Below are 23,806 nucleotides of genomic sequence, written 5' to 3' on the forward strand. Positions count from 1 at the left end.
CAAACCTGGATTACAAAATGCATCAAATAAAACACAGACTAAACACTGCGGGGGGTGGGGCAGGAGACGGTGGTGGAGAAAAAACACTGCTTTTAAGATATGTGAGCTGAGGGCAGTAAATCCATTCCAAATTAAAATTTCAAAATTGTGTGATCTGCATTCTTGTCCACCTACACACTATCCCAAACATCCTGCCATTAATTAGCTAAACGGCCCAGCCAGTAAACAAGACGAAGCATTGAGAGGGCTGGAAAAAAGAGCTGCAGTCAGCCAGTTGATAGTCACAACAAACCAACCCACTCCTGAGGATACAGAGGAGGTAAACTTGTATTTTATTTTGTCCAAAGAGGGGAACAGAAATCACCTTAATATAACATTTCCTTTCCTGTTGTTACAGTCACAGTCCCATCAGCAGGCCAGAAAAGCCATCCCATTCCTGCGGTAGGCACTCTGTCAAAGAAAAAGAAATCTGCAATGAATTATCACATCAAGTCAAACCGGGAAAGGAGGCAAAAAAGCAAGCAGGGCTTTCTTCCTGTTTTGTAGACTCTGCTGCCTACACTGTAACCGGGTGCTGGATCTGAACATTTCTGGGGCCATCACTCTGTCTGGTAGAAAGTCAGTGTGGTTAACAAGTGGTTAGCGATTCTATTTTGGGGGGAGTGGGAGATATGCAAACTAAGAGATCCCATTTTGTTAATTGATTGGGTTTGGTTAGGTCAGAGACATGTGTTGAATCTGTTTGTCCTTTATAAAACATGTGTTCTTGATTGGATATGCTCAAGAATCACTTCTAATGAACTATCTTAATAGTCTATAAATTACTGACTCATTAGAGCCTTCCCAGGCCTCATTTATAGTCTCCGTGAAAAGCTTGGAAACAGACACTAGCAGAGGCCTTTCCTCCTCGCTAAAATACAGTGATCTCTAAGGAGTTCTGTTAATTGCGGATGTTACAGAAAGCTCGAACCTTACATAATTTTATATATATACACATGTACATATAGAGTGTGTATGAATAATCATAGTGGGATAAAATACTCCTATAAATGAAAATGGGAAAATGGATACTAATGGCAATAATATGATCTACTCCAGTAAATCAAGTAAAACTGCATGATTTTTTCTTCCTGTAAGATACACTCTACAGCTCAGCACTAGAAGAGCTGGACGACACAGGGCCTCTTGTGACTTGTCTTGAGTCTCATAATGAAACCCAGAATGAAACAACTAAAATCCAGGACTTAGGAAGAAAATTACCCTTTTCACCACATTTTTCATTATTTAAACTACGTCTAGTCATACCCAGAGAATTCGTAACCCTCAATTAGATGGATTTTTTTTTCTATAATCTGTTTTCAGAAAAGCAGAAAAATGACAAAATCTTCTATTAAGGATTTTTTTTCCCTTTAGGCTAATAACTTTGATGTTAGAGTTTGCATACTTTCAGTCCAATATATTTACCTTCAACAGCCATGTTATAGGAAATACAGAGTCAGTTTTTATGAGTAAGATAATGCTGTGAAGGGGCCGAAGAGTTTACATCTAAAAATGGTTAAATTACATTTAAAATTATACCCAAAGAGAGGAAAGTGGAAGCAAGCTTTTCTGAAAGCCCTCTACCTACATGAGGCAAAACAAAAACGGTTTTCTGCATAACTTCCTGTTCGTCATAAAATTCAATTCCCTTCAAAACCTCTCCTCCAAACATTCAGCTTATTCAGGATTTACTATGGTTGTCAGGCTTTGGGACGCAGGCTGAAATTTCAGAGGCTGGTCCTGTGGCTCTTCAGCTCATTCCAGATCAGCATTTCAAGGATGAGAAAACAGTGGCACATTCCACGTTTCCTTCCTCAGGGCCCTGTCTGGGAGCTCGCCCATTACTGTCAGACTTTTTGTGCCACTGGAAGCTTGGATGGAAGCAAACATTCTAAGAAGGACTAGAAAAGTCCAGCTTCACCTCCTACAAGTGTGCACTGGAGAACAGCATTAGATGAGTTCCTCAGAGAGCTGCAAATAACTTGCAGGAATGGATAGTGTCTTCCCACAATCACAGGCAGGGGAGCCTCAGGTCTCACAGCATCACCCCCACCCCTCACCCCCCACCATCCCCCACCACAGTTGTCTTAGAGAGGCTTATGCTAAAGTCGTACTTTCAGGTTCTTGACCTTGATGTTTGAAATTTTACAACCACAGTGACAACCTTTAAACATAATATTGAAAGCAGGGGGATGGTTTACATGGAGATAAATGGACCTGGGAGTCAAGCTGGATTCCTCGTAAAGGTAAATGGTTGAAGTGAGTCCTGCTTGAAAAAGCAGTTTTGGCTCAAGGGAAGATGGAGTCTTGGCTGAGCACACCTGAGAAATTACGAAGTTTCATCTTTCCAGGGTGGGCATGTGAAATGGTTCTGTCGAGTACTGAGGAGGTCACTTTTCAAAGATCAATTCAACTTCACAGATGATTTGTCACTATTGTTTGCAAATGACTACAAGACTAGAGACATTTAGTAAGAGAGACTTCGGGTAGCCGCATTTAACAAGAAAGCCAGAGAGAGTTTAGACCTGCCCCAGATTTCTGGAATAAGTGCTTCCTATTCCAATTCTAAAATAGAGAAGGGACAAACAAGCATGTGATTAGTGAAGAGCAATTTCGGCAAACCAATCCCCTGGGGTCCTCCAGCCTGAGTCACAGCTTTTTCCTTTTGATATACAAAGGATGTATGTTGTCTGTGGAGGGTGATTATGGGAACATCCCAAATTTGGCATCCTTTCCTGAGTAAGCAACTTTAAAGGAAGATGGATGAGGACAGCTCATCTTTGTGTCAACTATGAATTTCTCTCTGTTTGTGTTGTGAATGCTGAAACTAAATTTAAACACTGCTTGGTGTGAGGGCCTTCCAGAGGCCACATTCTCATGAAACACTTTGTATCCTGCTTACTCTCTACTGTCAGATCCTATGAGTGACTCCCTGCTTCTATATCTTTACAGATACTTCTACTTAGTAAAAGCCAGGTCTTGGCAGGGAAAAGCTGGGACCACCTCCCCCACTACTAAAAATTAATCAATAATGCAGTCATCTTCAACCCAACAACCCAGCTCGTGATATATACCACTTAAACTTTCTTATTTAATAAAGCTCTGTTCTCAACTGTGAGTTGCTTCTCTATGAATTTGCTGAAATCCTTAGACATGCTAGGATCTCTAAAGTTACCAGCAAAGATACTCCTTTTTTTTTTTTTTTTCAAAGACCAATTGAAGTTCATAGGCTTTTTGTTTCTCTTAAAGTGAGGATCAAACTAGCTCCCAATTTTACACATTCATATATTCATTCAGTTCCAAATTACGGCCTGCTACCAGAATGTCGATCTAACTGGATGGGCTGACACATATTCTTCCTACTGCATTATAGGCACTGATGGGTAGAAACTAACTCATAAGTTTTCACTTTTGAAATATGATTTTTTTTCTTATCTGCATATGGACAAGCTAGAGAAAAAATTGAAATCCTAAACGGATTTGTTGCTTCTTTTTTGTGGGCCATGATAAATCGTACATTTTAAGGAACAGAAATCAATATTAAAAAGCAGAGGATTACTATTTAAACAAAAGGTAAATACACTACAAAACACGACCTATGTTATTTGCACCATTAACTTGATTAGTAAAGGTTTAACTATAGATAAAACTACCCTTTCCACCGGTTTGGATTTATATGTATTCTCCATTACTAGCTTTCTTGATTCTTTTCCACTTTCTCAAACAAATGAAATAAAATAAAAATTTCACTGTAGGGACTGATATTGGCAAGATGGCTGGCTAGGAGGTCCCAAAGCTTGTTTCCCCACAAAAACAGTGAATAAACAACTATAAACAGATAAACCAGCTCCAGGAAAGTTTGAGACTATAACTAAGAAGCAGCAGAAGCCCTGCAGGGCTCAAATACTGAGCACAGCCTCATAGAAAAGTCTAAGAAGCATTTTACCTGCATCATTCCATCTCCCACCAGAGCTTTGGAGGGATTATACTCAATGGGAAAAGGAGAGGCGCATCCTCCTTTAGTGATGAGTAACTCTCATCACTGCTATGGCCATCTGTAGACTTTGCCACTGAGCACCCCCAATCTGCACCAACACTGAGTGTCTCCTCACCAGTGACTTACTGGAGTTACTGCTGTGGTGAGACTGCTGTGGTTGATGCTGTGCCCCACTCTCTGGGGCTGGGATGCCACAGCACCTTGCCATTTGTGAAACTAGAAGTGCCATTGCTTTCTGTGCTCTGCCTTCAGGGTTCTAAGTCATGGCTTTGATCAGCCATCACTGGGGCTGACCTGCTGCTTTTCTGTGACTGATCCCTGGAGTCATAAGCTGTGGCTTTGACCTGCCATTACTAGGCTGTGAGGCTGCTGTTGTTGCTCTCTGTTCCACCCTCTGGGTCTTAAGCCATAGCACTGACTTGCCATGAGTGGGTTGCAATGCTATAGCTCTGAGCCACGCCCTTTGTGTCTTGAGTCACAGCTTTGGCCCACCATCCCCAGGGCATGCTGCTGTTACACCCCTCATCCTGGGCCCAAGTCACTGCTGTATCCTGTCATTCCAGAGCCTGTGCCACTGCTGCGTGCCCCCATTGTGGGGTCCAAATCACTGTGGTGATCCCCAGAGTCTCTGATCCTGGTTCCCTGGAGATCTGCCCATGCATGCTCATCAGACATTTGAACTGCCATCAAAACAAGTGTACCTGGGCCCCAGGACCCTGGTTTCACTGCTGTACTGGGTGCCAGTTCACCAGACCTGGTACCAAGAGGCGTTCCCCTTGGATAGAACTCCCTGTCACAGGAAAAAAAAAGGGGGGAGAATAGGAAGACTCTATCAGTCTCTTCCACCTAGAACCCCAATAGCCCTAGACGCTGTTGCCGCTTATAGGATCTCTGCAGTCTTGGTCAAAGAAGAACCCCACAGTCTTTGTCAATGTTGATCTCAGTTGATATAGGTGTACAGATTATGCTGTGTGCCCTCTCCAGACCCAGAGACACAGCACCCTACTCAGCCAGAACCCACAGAGCCACTTTCTGTTGAGTCTCTCCCCACCAAAATCAATCTAAAAGGCTGGAAGAGGTGACTCCTCTCAAATGAGCAAACATTAATGCAAAGGCACAGAAATGTGAAATAAGGAAACACAACACTACCAAAGGTGCTTGATAGTTTTCAAGTTACTAATCCCAAAGAAATGGAGATCTGTGAGTTACCTGAAAAAGATTTCAAAACAATTATTTTAAGGAAGGGCAGTAAGATTTGAGAGTACACAGAGAACAATATGAACTTAGGAAAATAATGCAACAATAAAATGAGGGCTTCAAACAAGAGAAATCATAAAAACATTTTGGAGGTGAAGTATACAGTCAATGAAATAAAAAAAATGCAACAGAGAGTTTCATTAACAGGTTCAAACAAACAGAAGAAAGAATTTGTGAACTTGAAGACAGATATCTTAATATTATCCAGGAGCAGAAAAAAAGAAATTAAAGTGAAAAAAAGTAAAGAAAGCCTGTGTGAATTATGGAACCCCATTAAATGAAACAATATTCATGTTATAGGAGTCCTAGAAAGAGAAGAGAGGGGGAAGGGATCAGAAAATGTAAAGAAATAATGGCTGATAACTTCCAAACTCTGGGGAGAGATGGTTAGCCAGATACATGAAACTTAAAGATCCCCAGATTCAACCCAAAGGTACCTTCACTGAGACAACATAATCAAACTCTTGAATATCAAAGATAAAGAGAGAATTTTGAAAGCAGCAAGAGTTTAAAAAAGAATCATCACATACAAGGGAACTCTGGTAAGGTTATCAGCAGATTTCTCAGAAGAAATAATTCAGGCCAGGAAACAGTGGGATAATAGACTCAAAGCAGTCAAAGAAAGTAAAATGCTGATCAAGAATACTTAACCCAGGAAAGTAGTTCCTGGGTAGAGATAAAGACTTTTCCAGGCAAATAAAAGCTAAGGGAATTGGTCAACACTTGACCTGCTTTACAAGAAATGCTAAAGAGAGTTCCTTAAGATAAACAAATGAGTGCTAATTAGTAACATGGAAACATGGAAGTATTAAAATCACTGATGTAGGTGAATATTATAGACAAAGTCAATATACTCAGTATTGCAATGGTGGCATGCAAATCACTAGACTCTAGTATTTAAATTAAAAGACAAAAGTGTTAAATATAACTACAGCTACAATAATTTGTTAATGGTTTTACAATATGAAGAAATGTAAACTGTGACATCAACATACAACTGGGAGGCAAGTAAATGTGTAGAATTTTTTCAGGCAATGGGAGTTAGGTTGTTTTCAAATTAAGATAGACTGTTACAAGATTTACTATGAAAGCCTCATGATGATCACAAAGAAAAACCTATACAAAATATACAAATGATGAGAAAAGAATCAAAGCATACCACCTTAAAAAAATAATCAATTTTCAAAGAAAGACAGCAAGAGAGGAAGAAAAGAACCAAAGACTACAAAACAATCAGAAAACATTTAACAAAATGGCAATAGTAAGTCCTTACCTTTTAATAATTACTTTAAATGGAAATGGTTTAAATTTTTCAATCAAAAGACAAAGAGTACTTGAATGGATTTAAAAAAAAAGACCCAACTATATGGTGCCTACAAGAGATTCACTTAAGCTTTAAAGATATTCATGGGCTGAAAATGAAAGAAATGCAAATGGAAAGAAAAAAGGATAGTGGTAACTATTCTTATAACAGAAAAAAATGAACTTTAGGTCAAAGGCTGTAACAAGAGATAAAAAGGTCATTCTGTAGTGGGGGTCATCAGGAGGCTCTAATAATCATAAATATATATGCACCCAATATCAGAACACCTAAACACATTAAGTGATTATTAACGGATCTGGAGGCAAAAACACACTGATGCAAAAACAGTAGGAAATGGACTTCAATATCTCACTTTCACAATGGGCAGATCATCCATACCTAATATCATTAAGGAAAGAGTAGACCTGACCTACACTTTAGAACAAATGGACCTAACACACATATATAGAACAGTCCATCCAACAGCAGAACAATACAAAATATTCTCAAGTGCACACAGAACATTCTCCAGGACAGATCCTATTTTATGTTATAAACTAAGCTTAAAAATCTTAAGAAGACTGAAATCTTATCAAGTATCTTTTCTGGGAACAATGGTATGAAACCAGAAATCAGTAACAGAAGGAAATTTGGAAAATTCACAAATACATAGAAAATAAAAAATACATTTCTGAATAGTCAATGGGTCAAAGAAGAAATCAAAAGGGAAATAAAGTATCTTGAGACAAACCAAAAAGGAAACATAATATACCAAAACTTATGGAATGTAGCAAATGCAGATCTGATAGAGAAGTTCATAGCAGTAAATGTCTGTACTAAGAAAAAAAGAAAGATTTAAAATAAAAAATATAGGGGCACCTGAGTGGCTCAGTAGGTTAAGTCTATGCCTTCGGCTCAGGTCAGGACCTCAGGGTCCTGAGATCAAGCCATCCATTGGGCTCTCTGTTCAGCAGGGAGCCTGCTTCCCCTCTCTTTCTCTGCCTGTCTCTCTGTCGACTTGTGATCTCTGTCTGTCAAATAAATAAATCTTAAAAAAAAAACAACAACATAACCTTATACTTCTTGGAACTAGAGAGAGAACAAACTAAGCCCAAAGTTAGCAGAAGGAAGGAAATAATAAAAATAACAGCAGAAATAAATGAACAGGAAAACAGTAGATAAGATCAACAACTAAGAGATGGTTTTCTGAAGAAAAAATTAAGAAAATTGACAAGCCTTCAGCTAGACTAAAAAAAAAAAAGTGAGATGACTTAATTACAGATAAAAGAAGAGACATTATGACAGATCTCACAGACATTCAAAGGATCATCAGTGACCACTATGAAAATATGCAAACAAATCAGGTAACTCAGAAGACATGGATAAATTCTTAGAAAACTGCTACTTACCAAGACTGAATAGCAGCAATGTCCACAATAGCCAAACTATGGAGAGGCTAGACATCCATTGACAGATGAATGGACAAAGATTACACACACACACTCTCACACAATGGAACACTATTAAGCCATCAAAAATAAGAAATCTTTTTTTGTTTGTTTGTTCTTCAGATTTATTTAGGTATAAGTGACAAAATTTTTTTTAATTTAATTTCTTCTCAGTGTAACAGAATTCATTGTTTATGTACCACACCCAGTGCTCCATGCCATACGTGCCCTCCATAATACCCACCAGCAGGCTCCCCCAACCTCTCACCACCCGCCCCTTCAAAACCCTCAGATTGTTTTTCAGAGTTCATAGTCTCTCATGGTTCATCTCCCCCTCCAGTTTCCCTCAACTCCCTCTCTCCATCTCCCCCTGTCCTTGGTGTTATTTGTTATGCTCCACAAATAAGTGAAACCGTATGATAATTGACTCTCTCTGCTTGACTCTTGCCATTTGCAATAATGTGGATGGAACTAGAGGGTATTATGCTAAGCAAAAAATTCAATCAGAGACAGACAATTATCATATGATCTCACTGACTTGTGGAATTAAAGAAACAAAACAGAGGACCATAGGAGAAGAGAGGAAAAAAATAAAACAAGATAAAATCAGAGAGGAGACAAACCACAAGGGACTCTTAAACATAGGAAACAAACTGAAGGTTGCTGGAGGGAAGGGGGGTAGGGGGATGGGGTAACTGGGTGATGGACATTAAAGATGGCACGTAATGTAATGAACACTGGGTGTTATGTAAGACTGATAAATCACTGAACTCTACCTCTGAAAGTAACAGTACATTATATGTTAATTAATTGAATTTAAGTAAAAATTTAAAAATACAAAAAAGATGAATATAAAATCTGAACAGACCAATAATGAGCAGAGAGACTGAATCAGTTATAGAAAATCTTCCAACAAATAAAATCCCAGGACCTTCAGAAGGCTTCATTGATGAATTCTACCAAACGTTTAAAAAAGAATTAATACCAATCCTTCTCAAATACCCAAAAATTGAAGAGGAGGAAACACTTTAAAACTCACTTTACAGGCAAGCCTTATCTGATATGAAAGCCAAACAAGGGCACTATAAGAAAAGAAAATTACAGTCTAAGATTTTGGTCACTAATTCCAATATGGTTTTTCTTCCACACCAACAAGCAATTCTTGGACACCAGTTCAGTGTCCTAAAATTCAACTTAATTCTGACAAATCTACCTGCAGAGAGCATCAGACCCCACAGGTTAAGGACTCAGTCCTACAAAACTGCTGTCTCCCTGCCCCCCACGTGGTAGATGCCAATCACAAGTCCAGGTTAACACCTGTGCTTCTGACTGACCAGCTGTAGACTTGAGGGTCTGATTAATTTGCCAAAGTGGCTCACAGAACTTAGAGGAACATTTTACTTAAAAGATTACTGGTTTATTACAAAAGTATATAATTCAGGAACAGTCAGATGAAACAGATGCATAGGGCAAGGTACAAGGTTAGGGTGGTGGAGCTTTTATGCCTTCTCTGAGTGTGCCACTCACCCTGAATCTCCATGTGTTCACCAACATGGAAGCTCTCTGAATCCCAGCTTTTTAAAAAATGGACTTTGTTACATAAACAAGATTGATTAACTCTATGGCCACTGGTGACCAAACTCAATCTCCAGGCTCTCCTCCCTCCCGGGAGGTTGGGGGGTAGGATGGAAAGTTCCAACCCTCTAATCACATGATTGGCTCCACTGGCAACTAGCCTCCATCCTTAGGTGCACTCTAGAGGTCACCTCACTGACATAACAAGAGATACCTGTATAGCCCATGAGACATTCCAAAGGCTTTAGGAGCTCTGTCTCAGAAACAGGGATGAAGATCAAATACATATTTCTTATCATAAATCACAATATCATACAGGCCATGTCCCTGCTAAACACAGATGCAAAAATCCTCAAAAACCTACTAGCAAATCAAATTCAGTAGCACACTAGAAGGATTATACACCATGATCAAGTGAAGTTTTATCTCTGAGATGCAAGGGTGATTAAACATACACCTATCAGTAAACATGACATACTACATTAATAGAATAAACAGTAAAAACCATATGATCATTTCAGTAGGTACAGAAAAAAGCATTTGACCAAAGTCAACATCCTTTCATAATAAAAACTCTCAACAAATTATGTGTACTAAGAACATACCTCAACATAATAAAAGCCATTTATGACGAACCCAAAGCTAACATCATGCTTTATGGTGAAAAGTTAAAAGCCTTTACTCTAAGATTGGGAACAAGACAGTAGTGCAAGTAGTGAAAGTCCCAGCCATAGCATTTAGGCAAGAAAAAAGAAAATGGCACTTAATTCACAGACGAAAAAGTAAAATTATCTCTGTTTGCAGATGACATAAACTTTAAAAAAAATTAACATATAATATATTATTTGCTTCAGGGGTACAGTCTGTGATTCATGTCTTACACAATTCACAGCATTCACCATAGCACATACCCTCCCAATGTCCATCACCCAGCTGCCCCATCCCTTATACCCCCTTCCACCCCAGCAACCCTCAGTTTGTTTCCTGAGATAAGAGTCTCTTATGGTTTGTCTCCCTCTCTGGTTTTGTCTTGTTTCATTTTTTCCTCCCTTCCCCTATGATCCTCTGTCTTGTTTCTCAAATTCCTCATATCAATGAAATCATATGATAATTGTCTTTCTCTGACTGACTTATTTCGCTTAGCGTAATACCCTCTAGTTCCATCCATGTCCTTGTAAATGGCAAGATTTTGGGTTTTTTGATGGCTGCATAATATTCTGTAGATTACATAATCTTATACATAGAAAGCCCTAGAGATGTCAGCAAAAAAAAATTGTAGAACTATAAATTTATTCACTAACACAGAATATAAAATCAACTACAAAAATCAGTTGTGTTTCTGTACATATACCATAAACTATCTCAAAGGGAAACTGAGAAAGCAATCCCATTTACAATAGGATCAAACACAATAAAATCATTGGGAAAAAATTAACCAAGGAGATGAAAAATCTTTACCCTCAAAATCATAAAACACTGGTAAAGAAGTTGAGGGAAACACAAATAAATGGAAAGATATCCTGAATTTGTGGGCTGGGAGAATTAGTATTGTTAAAATGTCTGTTACTACTCCCAAGCAATCTACAGATTCAATTCTATCTTTTCATATCCTATCGAAATTCCAAAGGCATTTTTTTCTTTTTTTACACAAACAGAAAATACAAACCCAAGGATGGAACACAAAAAATCCTGAATAACAAAAACTGTCTTGAGACAAAAGAACAAAGCTGTATGTATCACATTTTCTGATTTCAAACTATGTTTAAAGCTATAGTAATCAGAACAGTATGGTACTGGCATAAAAACAGATACAGATAAATGGAACAGAATAGAGAGCCCTGAAATAAACCTACATGTATATGGTCAGTTAATTTTTGACAAAGGAGCCAGGAACATACTAGGGGAAAGGACATTTTTTCAAATAAATGAACAGCCACATGCAAAAGAATAAAACTAGACCTGTGTTTTACACCTTATACAAAATCAGACACAAAAATCAATTCAATCTGGATTAAAAACGTAAATGTAAGACCTGAAACTGCAAAGGTCCTAGATAGAAGTAAACACAGGGAGTAAGATCCTTGACACTGGTATCAAAAATGATTTCTTGAATCAGACACCAAAAGCAAAGGCAACAAAAACTAAAATAAACAAGTGGACTACTTCAAAAGGAAGTTTCCGCATAGCAAAGGAAACAATAAATCGTAAAGGCAACCTACAGAATGGAAGGAAATATTTGCAAATCATATATTTGACTAGGAGTTCATACTCAAAATATAAAAAGAACTCACATAATTTAACAGCAAAATAGCAAATAATCCAATTAAAAATGGGCAAAGGACCGGAATAGACATTGTTCAAGGAAAACATACACATAGCCAAGGGGTACATGAAAAGGTACCCAACATCACTAATCATCAGGAAAATGAAAATCAGAGATACAATGAAATATTCCCTCTTACCACTTAGGATGGCTATTAACAAAAAGAGAAGAGATAACAAACACTGGTGAGGAGGTGGAGAAAGGGAACCCTTACACACTGTTGGTGGGTATATAATTCACTACAGTCATAGAAATCAGTGTGGCAGTTGTTCAAAATATTAAAAATAAAATTATGATAGTCATGACTCAGCAATCCCATTTTTGAGTATATATCCTAAGGGAAATGAAATCAGTATCTTAAAGAGGTATCTGTACCTCTGTTCACTGCAGCATTCTTGACAATAGCTAAGCTACAGAAACAACTTAAATGTTCTCTGATGGTGAATGCTTCAAGAATAGTATATATATACATACATACATACATATACATACATACACACATATATGTGTATATATAAAGAATATATATTATATATACACAGATATATTAAAAGTATAAATTCTTTATATAGAAATATATGTATATACACACACATACAACAGAATGTTATTTAGTCATAAAATAGAAGGAAATCCTACCAAGTCTGCAAACATGGATGTTTGGAAACTGAAGAAAAAAACCCTCTGCTTTTATCTAGAATAAAAGAACAACAGAATTTTGGGATCTCTTCCAATTCCTAATTTAATAGACGAAAAAACCAATACCCAGAGAAAGAGAGAGAGAGAGAGAGAGAGAGAGACAGAGACTCATCACTGGTCAGCCCAGGATTCCTGACTCTCAGTCTAGGGCTCTTTATGGATGGTTCTCATTCTGCCCAAAGCTATGTGTTTAGCTTCTCTAACCCTGATGGGGAAAACAGATGTAGGGAAAGAAATTGTTTTTCCGGATTAAGAGCCCTTGGGATCAGGACAAAAGTGAAGGGATTGAAGTGCGTGTGTGTGTGGGGGGGGCAGGGTGGGGGTTAATGATGTCTAAAACAGGACAGCTGAGTAGTTAGAACAAGGCAGGTCATTATGAGCTTTTCATTCTACTTCTGGCTCTTCTGCTATATGATTAGCTCCTCCTTGGAGAATCACTTTAATTTCCCTAAGTGCCCCAAAGAATAATTGTGATAAATGGATGAAATATCAAAATCAGTAAGAGAAATGTGACTGAGAGGTTCCATGGCCAAAGTATGCATCTTTGGGACCTTCAGGGGGTGACAGACCCTGTGTTCCCACAGAAATTTTACTAAGGCTCTGCTCAGTGTCTGATTTAAGGCTGAGCAATAACGCGGCCCGCCTGGATCTGTTTGGAGTTGGCCAGTTGGAGTTACATCCAGTAGTAAAAAGGACAATAAGAAGATTTGGAGCGTATATTTGCCCTTTCCCAAGCTCTTCCTAACTCCCAATTAACTAAGTGTAGGGGAGACTCTTTGCATTTTAGGTGATCTGTAGGCCCCAGAAGTTGCCCTGGTTATCAGGGGCCTGGTGGTTTCCCATGTGTTCTCCTCTACACCACAGGGACACAGAGGCACAGAAGGGACAGGGGTCCTACAGCCACTAGCTTGGCTTTGCTGGAGGGAAAATGTGGAAAGGGAGTGGAGCAAACGAGAAGCAACAGGCTTTTCCTCAGTCCTTAACTTACTAAGTTAACCCAAGTGTTTGCTTTATTAAAAGAGCCAGTTGAGTTGGGGCAGGAAAATAGGTATTTTTCCAAATTTCTTGTATGAATGCTGTTTCGCAAGACTGCTAAGTTAGCCCTCCTTTCTGCCCCATCCAATTCCCCAGTTTTACCAGTAAAAACCAGTTTGCTTCCATCTCGCCTTTTTCTACCTCTTTACTGGAAGCAACACTGGAGGTGGTATCAAGTTTTTTTCCAATTCTAATGACCCCAGGTGCCCCAGTTCAGCCCTGCCCGTGGTGGGGGTCTCTGGATTCAGCCTGTCCCAACGAGGTGACTGTACCCCAAGAGACATGCTGTTTTGTTTTAATGCTACAAATCTTTGAAGCTCTGGAACTTCATATCAAAGCTATGTAGTAGTTTTTTAAGAGATAAAATATGCCCCCCTTTTCGTGCTCCCCTTGTGTCTGCGTGTGGGCAAGAGATTTAATTACAATGAATAAAACTGAATGGTGGTCCAAGACTCTTAAAATCAAAGTGGTAACCATGACTGAATTTCATTAGCAAACATAAATACAAATAGGCACATCTTGTTTGTACCAATGCCATGTGACTTTCCCCCTTTTGATAATTTCATTCTAACTGATATTTAAGAGAATCTAAATTGAACCATATGATGTATAGCACTGTAACATGCAAAGCTCTTCATTAAACATTTTCCTTTTTTGTATACTTCCCAATGTTATAAATATCCTGTGAAAATCATGGAGGGCAGTTTGTCAGACAGCAGAGCCCTGATTTAAAGAACAGTGGAGGGAGCCCTGCCCTTTAAATAAGAGGTCTTGTCTGGCTGGCAGAATGGGAAAAAAAGACATAGCATTAACTCTCATTCTATTCCCAGTAACTGGGAGCCTATAAATCTTGAGGAACTTGTCATTTTATGCATGGTTTTCTCTAAGCGTGTGTCATACTCTTCTTATTACCAAGTCATTTCAGCATTCTGAACACAAACATCTCTAGATTAAAATTTAGTTATTAAAAATTATAATTTCCAGGGGTGCCTGGCTCAGTGGATTAAAGCCTCTGCCTTCGGCCCAGGGTCTTGGGATCGAGCCCCACATCAGGCTCTCTGCTCAAGCAGGTAGCCTGCTTCCCTTCCTCTCTCTCTCTGCCTACTTGTGATGTCTGTCAAATAAATAAAATCTTTTAAAAAACCTGTAATTTCCAACTAAGTCATCCCAATCAAATTATATGAGTGATGTGTTAATTTCTGATGTTGTTAAGCAAAATAATTAAGTGGCTGGTACGTACAACAATGTATTTCTGAGAAAAGGTTTTTCATGAATGTCATTTTTAGCTATTTTATGAGACTAAAAGTATGCCATTTTCACATATAAATTATTCTATGATATTGTGTATACTCAAGTATATCTATGATTAATAGTAACTTTTTAAAAAATTTAATTTTGGGGCACCTGGGTGGCTCAGTGGGTTAAAGCTTCTGCCTTCAACTCAGGTCATGATCCTGGGGTCCTGGGATCGAGCCCTGAATCGGGCTCTCTGCTCAGCAAGGGAGCCTGCTTTCCCCTCTTTCTCTCTGTCTACTTGTGATCTCTGTCTGTCAAATAGATAAGTAAAATCTTTAAAAAATTTTTTTTAAATTAAAATTTTTTTTTCAGTGTTCCAAAATTCATTGTTTATGCACCATACCCAGTGCTCCATGCAATATGTGCCTTCCTTAATACCCACCACAGGAGGGTGGGCGGTTGGTTAATAATAATTTAATAATAATAATAATAATAATAATAATAATTTAATGGCAATAGTAAGTTCTTCTTCAGCTACTTTATATTGCAAAAAATCAAAACACAGATGTCTGAAATTATTCCAAGTTGCAAACACACATAAGTGTCCCATTGGCAGGAGTTAGTAATCAAAATCTCCATTATGGTGGGGGGGCTCAGATCTAATAACATTTTTTTTAAATTTATTTATTTATTTTTATTTGCTTATTTACACCATAACAGTGTTCATTGTTTTGGCATCACACCCAGTGCTCCATGCAGTACCTGCCCTCCCTATTACCCACCACCTGGTTCCTCAACCTCCCACCCCCACCCCCGTCCTGCCGCCCCTTCATAACCCTCTGGTTGTTTTTCAGAGTCCATAGTCTCTTATGGTTCATCTCCCCTTCCAGTTTCCCTCAACTCCCTCTCCTCTCCATCTCCCCATGTCCTCCATGTTATTTGTTATGCTCCACAAATAAGTGAGACCATATGATACTTGACTCTCTCTGCTTGACTTATTTTGCTCAGCATAATTTCTTCCAGTCCTGTCCATGTTGCTACAAAAGTTGGGTATTCATCCTTTCTGATGGAGGCATAATTTAATTCTCATTTCTCTTGATTGACGTGTAGCCTCTGGAAGGCAGGGAACTTGCTATTTTATTTATCTTTATATGTCTAGAGTATAATCCAATGAACAGCCAGTAAGTAGATGCTCAATAAATAATCACCTATTGAATGAATGCATTTGACTAGCAAATAGCTTTGCTCTGGCCAACAATGAGAAGTGTTAACATGTGTTGACCATCAGAGCAGGGGCTGGGCTATGCTCAGCTCCTAAAAATTCGGCTTAAACCACACACTTATCATTTCACAAGATAACCATCAGCAACAGTTGTTAAGAAAAAAGAAATGAGTGACCTTAAGAATTCAACCATAAGCCATACTTCAAAGCAAATCGTGATTCTGATATTAGCTCTCAGCTCCCACAGGAGCAATTCTGGTCTTCTCATTATTGTTATCTGCCAGGAGTAAAATCTTTTGCACTGATGAAGCCAACTGCCTTGTTTGCCAGAAAAAAGAACCCAAGTCATCTAAAACAATACTGCTAAATTGTTTTGTTGTGTCTAAACATTTCAAGCCCAAATATTCTGTTACTGAAAATTATAATTAAGAGAGAGTTTATAGTAGATAGTAGAAAATAATTTCTTTTTTACAATCTTGGTTGTGTGGCAATGTTACTTAATTGCCTTTTCCAAGTCTTCAACAATGATACAAGCTAAAAATAAAAAGAAAATACCACCTCAATGGCCTTTACATCAAAAAAACACAACACAAGGAGTAAGAGCAAGGATGGCAAGAACTGTTTACCAATAATCAAGACACCAATTTAGAACAGTAAATAAATTATAATTAAGGTTCTTAAGAATTTTTTGAAGCTAATGAGTACTAAAATTATGACAGAATAATCAGGACACAATAGTTAATATTATCCACCACATATGGTAGCCACCTGAGAAGGCATATTTCTATACGACCCTTCCATCATTTATTTATTTATTCAACAATACAGAGTGCAAAGTGCAATGGATACAACAGTGATCACAGATGTGGTTCCTCCCCTTCATGTTGAACAGTTTAATGGGGGAGACATATTGAATGAGAAATGAAAGAAGTGATGGGAGTTACAGAATGAGAATAGAGTGCAATAGGACCATATGACAAGGTGGTAGGGGTGGAGGTGGTGACCAAGGAGACTTCTTGAAGGAAAAGATATTTAGCTGAGACCTGAATTAGAGATGAGAGGGGAATAGGTAATAGGTGGGTAAGACCCAGAGGAGAGAGAGCTTGACTTACCTTATTCCCGAATGGCAATCTTAAGCTAGGCTTGTCACAATAAATATTAAATCTGATCCACACTACCTACCACTGAAGTTTCTCAAAATTTTGGTAAGAAATGCTTATGTTAAATAAGCATGTAACCAGGTTTTGTTTTGTTTTGTTTTGTTTTTTGTTTTTTTTAATCTCTGCATTAGGGCCTGATACAAACTCTTCATATTAAATTGGAATGATCTGAGGACTTCCAGTTCTGGTCTGGCATGTAATCAGAAGCTTGGAAGTTGCCACTGGATTGGGAGAGGGGGAGCGGGCTATGGACATTGGGGAGGGGAGGCGAACCATAAGAGACTATGGACTCTGAAAAACAACCTGAGGGTTTTGAAGGGTCAGGGGTGGGAGGTTGGGGGAACAGGTGGTGGGTAATGGGGAGGGCACGTTTTGCATGGAGCACTGGGTGTTGTGCAAAAAGAATGAATACTGTTACGCTGAAAAAATAAATAAAATGGAAAAAAAAAAACAATAACTAAAAGCTGAACAAACTGGAAAATCAATAACTCTTCTTAGATCCAAAAGATAAGTGGGTCACAGGGCAAACCACTTCTTCTACATTCAGAAAGACAGACAGGAGAATACAGGAATCAGAACTTAATGAAAATACAGATTGAATCACAAACCTCCACAGGAACCTGTGCCAGAGTAGAAAAACCTGAACTGTATGTAATGCACAAATTGCTAGAAGTTCGTGTGGACAAATCTGGGAGATAACGCTCTAGGTGGACTCAGTCGTGGGGGGACAGGGAAGAGGGCCCACACTTTTTTGAGTTTTACCTCCTGGAGCCCTACCAGGTTCTCACAGTGAATAGCACTGAAAAATCTCCCATGTTTTGGGCAGGGAGAGGGGAAAACATTTTGAAATATGCCAGAGCATTTTGTTCTTCTCAACAAGATCTACCCTGAGGGAAACTATTTAGCCACAGCCTAACTGCTGGGATTTTATCACAGTCTAACTGACCTGGGAAAAGGGAAATACCCAACTTGTACCCACTGTGGCCATCCTGTTCACATAACAGGGGAGTGGTTGGAAAGGGGAAGACTAAGGAGTACTTGTAAAGTTCATAGTCCAGAGGCACATACTTGCTAAAAGACTAACACCTAATCACACTAGTATAGAATGCTTCCCTGCTCCTGCCCACCCCCACAACATCTTACCACCACATTAATAAATGCCTTATTATAACAGTTCCTTTTACCCTGTGCATCATGCCTGACTATTAAGACAAAATGGCAAGGCACACTGAAAAGGAAAAAAAAAAAAACAAACAGTTTGAAGGGACAGAACACGCATCAGAAGCAGACCCATCTGTGACCAACAAGCTGGAATGAAGAGACCATGAGATTTAAAGCAACTATGATTAATATGCTAAGGGCTTTAGTGCACAAAGTAGACAGCATGCAAGAGCAGATCAGGAATGTACGCAAAGAGATGGAAATTCTAAGAAAGAATAAAAAAATAAATGCTAGAGATAAAAAACCATATAAGAGAAATGAAGAATGCCTTTAATGGGCCTACTAGTAGACAGGATACAGCTAAAGAAAGAAACTCTGAGCCTGAGAATATCTCATTAGAAACCTCCAAAACTGAATAGCAAAGACTAAAAAAAAAAATTATAAAAAACAGTGCAGAGTATCCAATAACTGTGGGACAGCTACAAATAGTGTAACATATGCATATTGGGAATACCAGGAGAAGAAGAACAGAAGAAATAGCTGAAAAAAATAATGACTAAGAATTGACCCAAATTAGTGACAGGCAGAAAATTACAGATCCAGGTAGCTCAGCGATCACCAAGCAGAATAATACCCATGCCTCCCTCCAAAATGCCCCAAACCAAAACCAAGACAAACAAACAAACAAAAAAAACCCCAAAACCCCAAAACAAAAACAAACTCAAACCTAGGCATATTGTATACAACTACAGAAAGCAAAAAAATATTTAAAGACACCAGAGGAGAAAAATACCTTACCATAGAAGAGCAAAGATAAGAACTACATTTGACTTTTTTTCAAAAGTCATGTGATTAAGAAAAGCATGGAAAGAAATATTTAAAGTGTTGAGAGAATAAAACCACCAACCTAGAATTCTATACCCTGTGATATAATTCTTTAAAATGAGAAACAGACTTCCTCAGACAATAAAAATTGAGGGCTTTTTTTTTTTTTTTTTTTTTTTTTGCCAGTATCACTGCTTTGTTGGAAACAAAAAAATTCTTTAGAGAAGGAAAATGATATAGGTCAGAAGCTTGGATCTACATAAAGAAAGGAAGAACAATGGAGAAGGAATAACTGAAGGTAAAATGAAAAACTTTTACTTTTATGCTTAACTTATGTAATAGATAATAGTTTGTTCAAAATTAAAGCAATAGTATAATCCATTATGCTGTATATATACACATGTTTATGAATACTTATGTATAAATGAAATGAATGACAACAATGATAAAAACAACAGAAGGGAGGAATTTATAGATTATTTTGTTTTTATAAGGTACTCACACTTTTCATCAAGCAGTAGTATTACTGGAAAGTGGAGTTTGATTAGCTGTAAATGTGTATCATGAATTCTAGACCAACAACTAAAACAAGTTAAAAAAAAGGAATATGCAAAGAAAGAAGAGAAGGTGTAATCACATAAAATACTCCATTAATATAACAAAAGGCAGAAAAAGATTGAAGGACAAAAATGGGGACAAAGAATGAGGGCAACTAATAGAGTAAGTAATATGGTAGATATTAATCCAACTATATCAACAGTCACTTTAAATGCCAATGGCCTAAATGTACCAATCAGAAGTCAGAGATTATCAGGGTAGATCAATAAACAAGACTTAACTATTTATTGTCTATAAGAAACCAACTCTAAATATAAAAATACATGTAGATTAGAAGTCACTGGATGGAGATATATATACCATGCTAACAGTAATCAAAAGAACGAGGGGTAGCTACTTTGCTACAGACATGGAAAACCTTACAGCAAGAAAGTTACAACAATCCATAACAGGTATACACCCAACAACAGAGCATCAAAATACAGGCGGCAGAAACTGATAGGATGGCAAGGCGAAATAGATGTATCGACTTTTACAGCTGGAGACTTCAACACCTCTCCATCAGAAATGCAGGGATTCAGGGGCGCCTGGGTGGCTCAGTGGGTTAAAGCCTCTGCCTTTCGCTCAGGTCATGATCCCAGGGTCCTGGGATCGAGCCCCGCATCGGGCTCTCTGCTTGGCAGGGAGCCTGCTTCCTCTTCTCTCTGTCTCTGCCTGCCTCTCTCCCTACTTGTGATTTCTATCTGTCAAATAAATAAATAAAATCTTTAAAAAAAAAAAAAAAGAAATGCAGGGATTCAGTGCTCAGAAAATCAGAGAGCACATGGTAAAACTCAATAACACCATCAAACAACTGGACATAACAAGCATCTACAGATTACTTCATCCAACAACAGATTACAAACTCTTTTTATGCCTACACGGAACATTCAACAAAATAGACCACATTTGGGGCCACAAAATATACCCCAATAAGTTTAAGAGAATAGGAATTTTACAATGTCTGTTCTCAGACCACAGCAAAATTAAACCAGATAGTTGGAAAACTCTAAAACACTTGTAAATTAAACAGCATATTTCTAAGTAATATATAGGCTAAAGAAGAAATCTCAGAGAAGTTAAACATATTTTGAACTAAACAGAAATGAAAACACAACTTATCAAAAATTGTGGGATGTACATACGGAAGAGAACCTCTTTTCTCTGTCAAAAGGATTTTCTGTCACTTCCCTATTCTATCCTCTACTTAGTATTGCTGACAAAATGGTATGATGCATTCAGCGGGATGCCTGGGTGGCTCAGTTGGTTAAGCAGCTACCTTTGGCTCAGGTCATGGTCCCAGCATCCTGGGATCGGGTCCCGTGTTGGGCTCCTTGCTCGGCAGGGAGCCTGCTTCTCCCTCTGCCTCTGCCTGCCACTCTATCTGCCTGTGCTCATTGTCTCTGACAAATAAATAAATAAAATCTTAAAAAAAAATAGGCCCTTAAAAAATTATGGGATGTGACAAAAGCAGATTAGAAGTAAATACATAACATTGAGTGTCTATATTAGAAAATAAGACAGATGCAAAATCATTCATCTAAGCTTCCATGCTAGGAAAGTAAAAAAGAAGAGCAAATTAACATTGAAAATAAGCAAAGGAATAGGAATAATAAAAAATTAGAGCAGAAACAAATTGAAAACAGGAAATCAATAGGAAAAAAAAAAAAACCCACAACCAGTTCTTTAGAAAGATCAATATAATCGATAAGCCTCTAACCAGGCTAAGAAAAAAAGAAGGAAGACTCATATTACTAATACCAGAAATGAAAGAGTAGACATCACTATCCTTTGGATATTAATAGGACAATAAAGGAATATTATGAAAAACTTAAACTCAGAAATCTGATAACCTATGTAAATGGACCAATTCCTTGAAAGATACAATCTGCTAAAAACTCAAACAAGAATGAACAAACAAGATAGGATCGGGAGGGAGACAAACCATAAGAGACTCTTAATTTCCCAAAACAAACTGAGGGTTTCTGGGAGGAGGGGGGAGTATGGAGAGGGTGGCTGGGTTATGGACATTGGGGAGGGTATGTGATATGGTGAGTGCTGTGAAGTGTGTAAGCCTGACGATTCACAGACCTGTACCCCTGGGACAAATAATACATTATATGTTAATAACAATAATTAATAAATAAAAAAGGTGAGGGTGGGAGAATATAGAAGAAGGAAAAAAAAGAGAAGGAACGAACAGTCTGAAGAAACCTATATCTATTAACGAAGTTGAATTAATAGTTAATAAGCTAAAACAGAAAGCATCAGGTCCAGGTGGGTTCACTGGCGAATTTTAACAAACATTTATGAAAGAAATTATATCACTTCTCTACAGTCTCTTTCAGAAGATACAAGCAGAGGCGGTTAGGTCTTAACTTATTCTATGAGGTCAGCCTGGCCCTAATACCAAAAGGAGACAGAGACATTATAAGAAAACTACAGACCAATATCTCTCATAAACACAGGTGCAAAAATCCTCAACAAAATATTAGAAAGTTGAATCTGGAAATGTATAGAAAAAATTATATGCCATGATCAAGTAGGATATAGTCTAGGTACGCAAGGCTGGTTGAATATTTGGAAATCAATTAATGTAATCTATCACATCAACAGGCTAAAGAAGAAAAGTCACATGATCATATCAATGGGTGCAGAAAGAGCATCTGACAAAACCCAGAACCCATTCATAATAAAAACTCTCAGTAAACTAGAAATAGAGGGGAGTTTCTTCAGCTTGGGCAAGAATATCTACAGAAGTCCTAAGCTAGTATTAAACTAGGAGCTTTCCTATTATGATCAGGAACATGGCAAGAATGTTCCCTCTCACCACTGTTTTTCAACATTGTACTGGCAGTACTAACTAATTCAATAAGACAAGAAAAGGAGATAAAAGGGTCATAAATTGGGAAGGAACAAATCAAACTGTTTTTGTTTGCAGATGACATGATCACCTACGAAAAAAATCTGAAAAGAATCAACAAAAGCATTCCTGGAACTAATAAGTGAATATAGCAGAGTTGCAGGATACAAAGTTAATATACAGAAATAAACCATTTTCTTATATGCCAGCAATGAACAAGTGGAATTTGAAATGAAAAACACACTGCCATTTACAATAGCACCCCCCCATTCCAAAATGGAACGCTTAAGTATAAACTAATAAAATATGTACAAGATCTATGTGAGGAAAACTACAAACCTCTGATGAAAGAAACCAAACAAGAACTAAATAAATGGAGAGATAACCCATGTTCATGGAGAGGAAGACTCATATTGTCAAGATGTCAGCTCTTTCTAACCTGATACACAGTTTCAAAGCAATTTCAATGAAAATCCCAGGAAGTTATTCTGTGGATAGCAACAAACTGATTGTAAAGCTTATATGGAGAGGTAAAAGACTCAGAAGAGCCAGTATAATAAGGAAGGATGAAAACAAAGTTAGATCACGGACACTATACAACCCCAAGACTTACGAAGTTATAGTAATCAAGATAGTGTGGTATTGGCAAAAGAAGACACAAATAGATCAATGGAATGGAAAAGAGATCCCAGAAATAGATCCATATAAATATAGTCAACTGATCCTAGACAAAGGAGCAAAGGCAATAAAATGTAACAAAGAGAGTCTTTTGAACACTTAATGCTGACATACGTGTGCAAAAAATGAATCTAGTCACAGATCTTTAACCAGTCACAAAAACTAACTGAAAATGGATCATAGACCTAAATGCAAAATGCCAAACTCTGAAACTCCAATAAGGTAACAGGAGAAAATCTTGACAACCTTGGGTTTGGTGATGACATTTTAGATACAACAACAATATCATGAACCATGAAAGGAAAAATTAGGAAGCTGGATTTCATTGAAATTAAAAATTTCTGCTCTGCAAGAGATACTGTCAAGAGAATGAGAAGACAAGCTACAG

The 23,806-nt window shown here is 37.9% G+C and overlaps 1 protein-coding gene across 4 annotated transcripts in view; it reads right to left on the reverse strand.

The window, feature by feature from the left end:
• Nucleotides 1-307: 307 nt before the first annotated feature.
• SUPT3H (SPT3 homolog, SAGA and STAGA complex component) overlaps nt 308-23,806 on the reverse strand; it is a 568,866-nt gene continuing 545,367 nt past the window's right edge. For 2 of the 4 annotated variants that reach the window (XM_046005136.1, XM_046005139.1), the window contains one exon: nt 310-469. In XM_046005136.1, the coding sequence (XP_045861092.1) occupies nt 398-469 (72 nt within the window). In that variant the 3' untranslated portion in view covers nt 310-397. Of the gene's footprint in view, nt 470-23,806 lie in introns of all 4 variants that reach the window. The other 2 variants (XM_046005138.1, XM_046005137.1) reach the window with 2 other exon arrangements.

Source organism: Meles meles, chromosome 5 (genome assembly GCF_922984935.1).
Source record: "Meles meles chromosome 5, mMelMel3.1 paternal haplotype, whole genome shotgun sequence".
NCBI lineage: Eukaryota > Metazoa > Chordata > Mammalia > Carnivora > Mustelidae > Meles > Meles meles.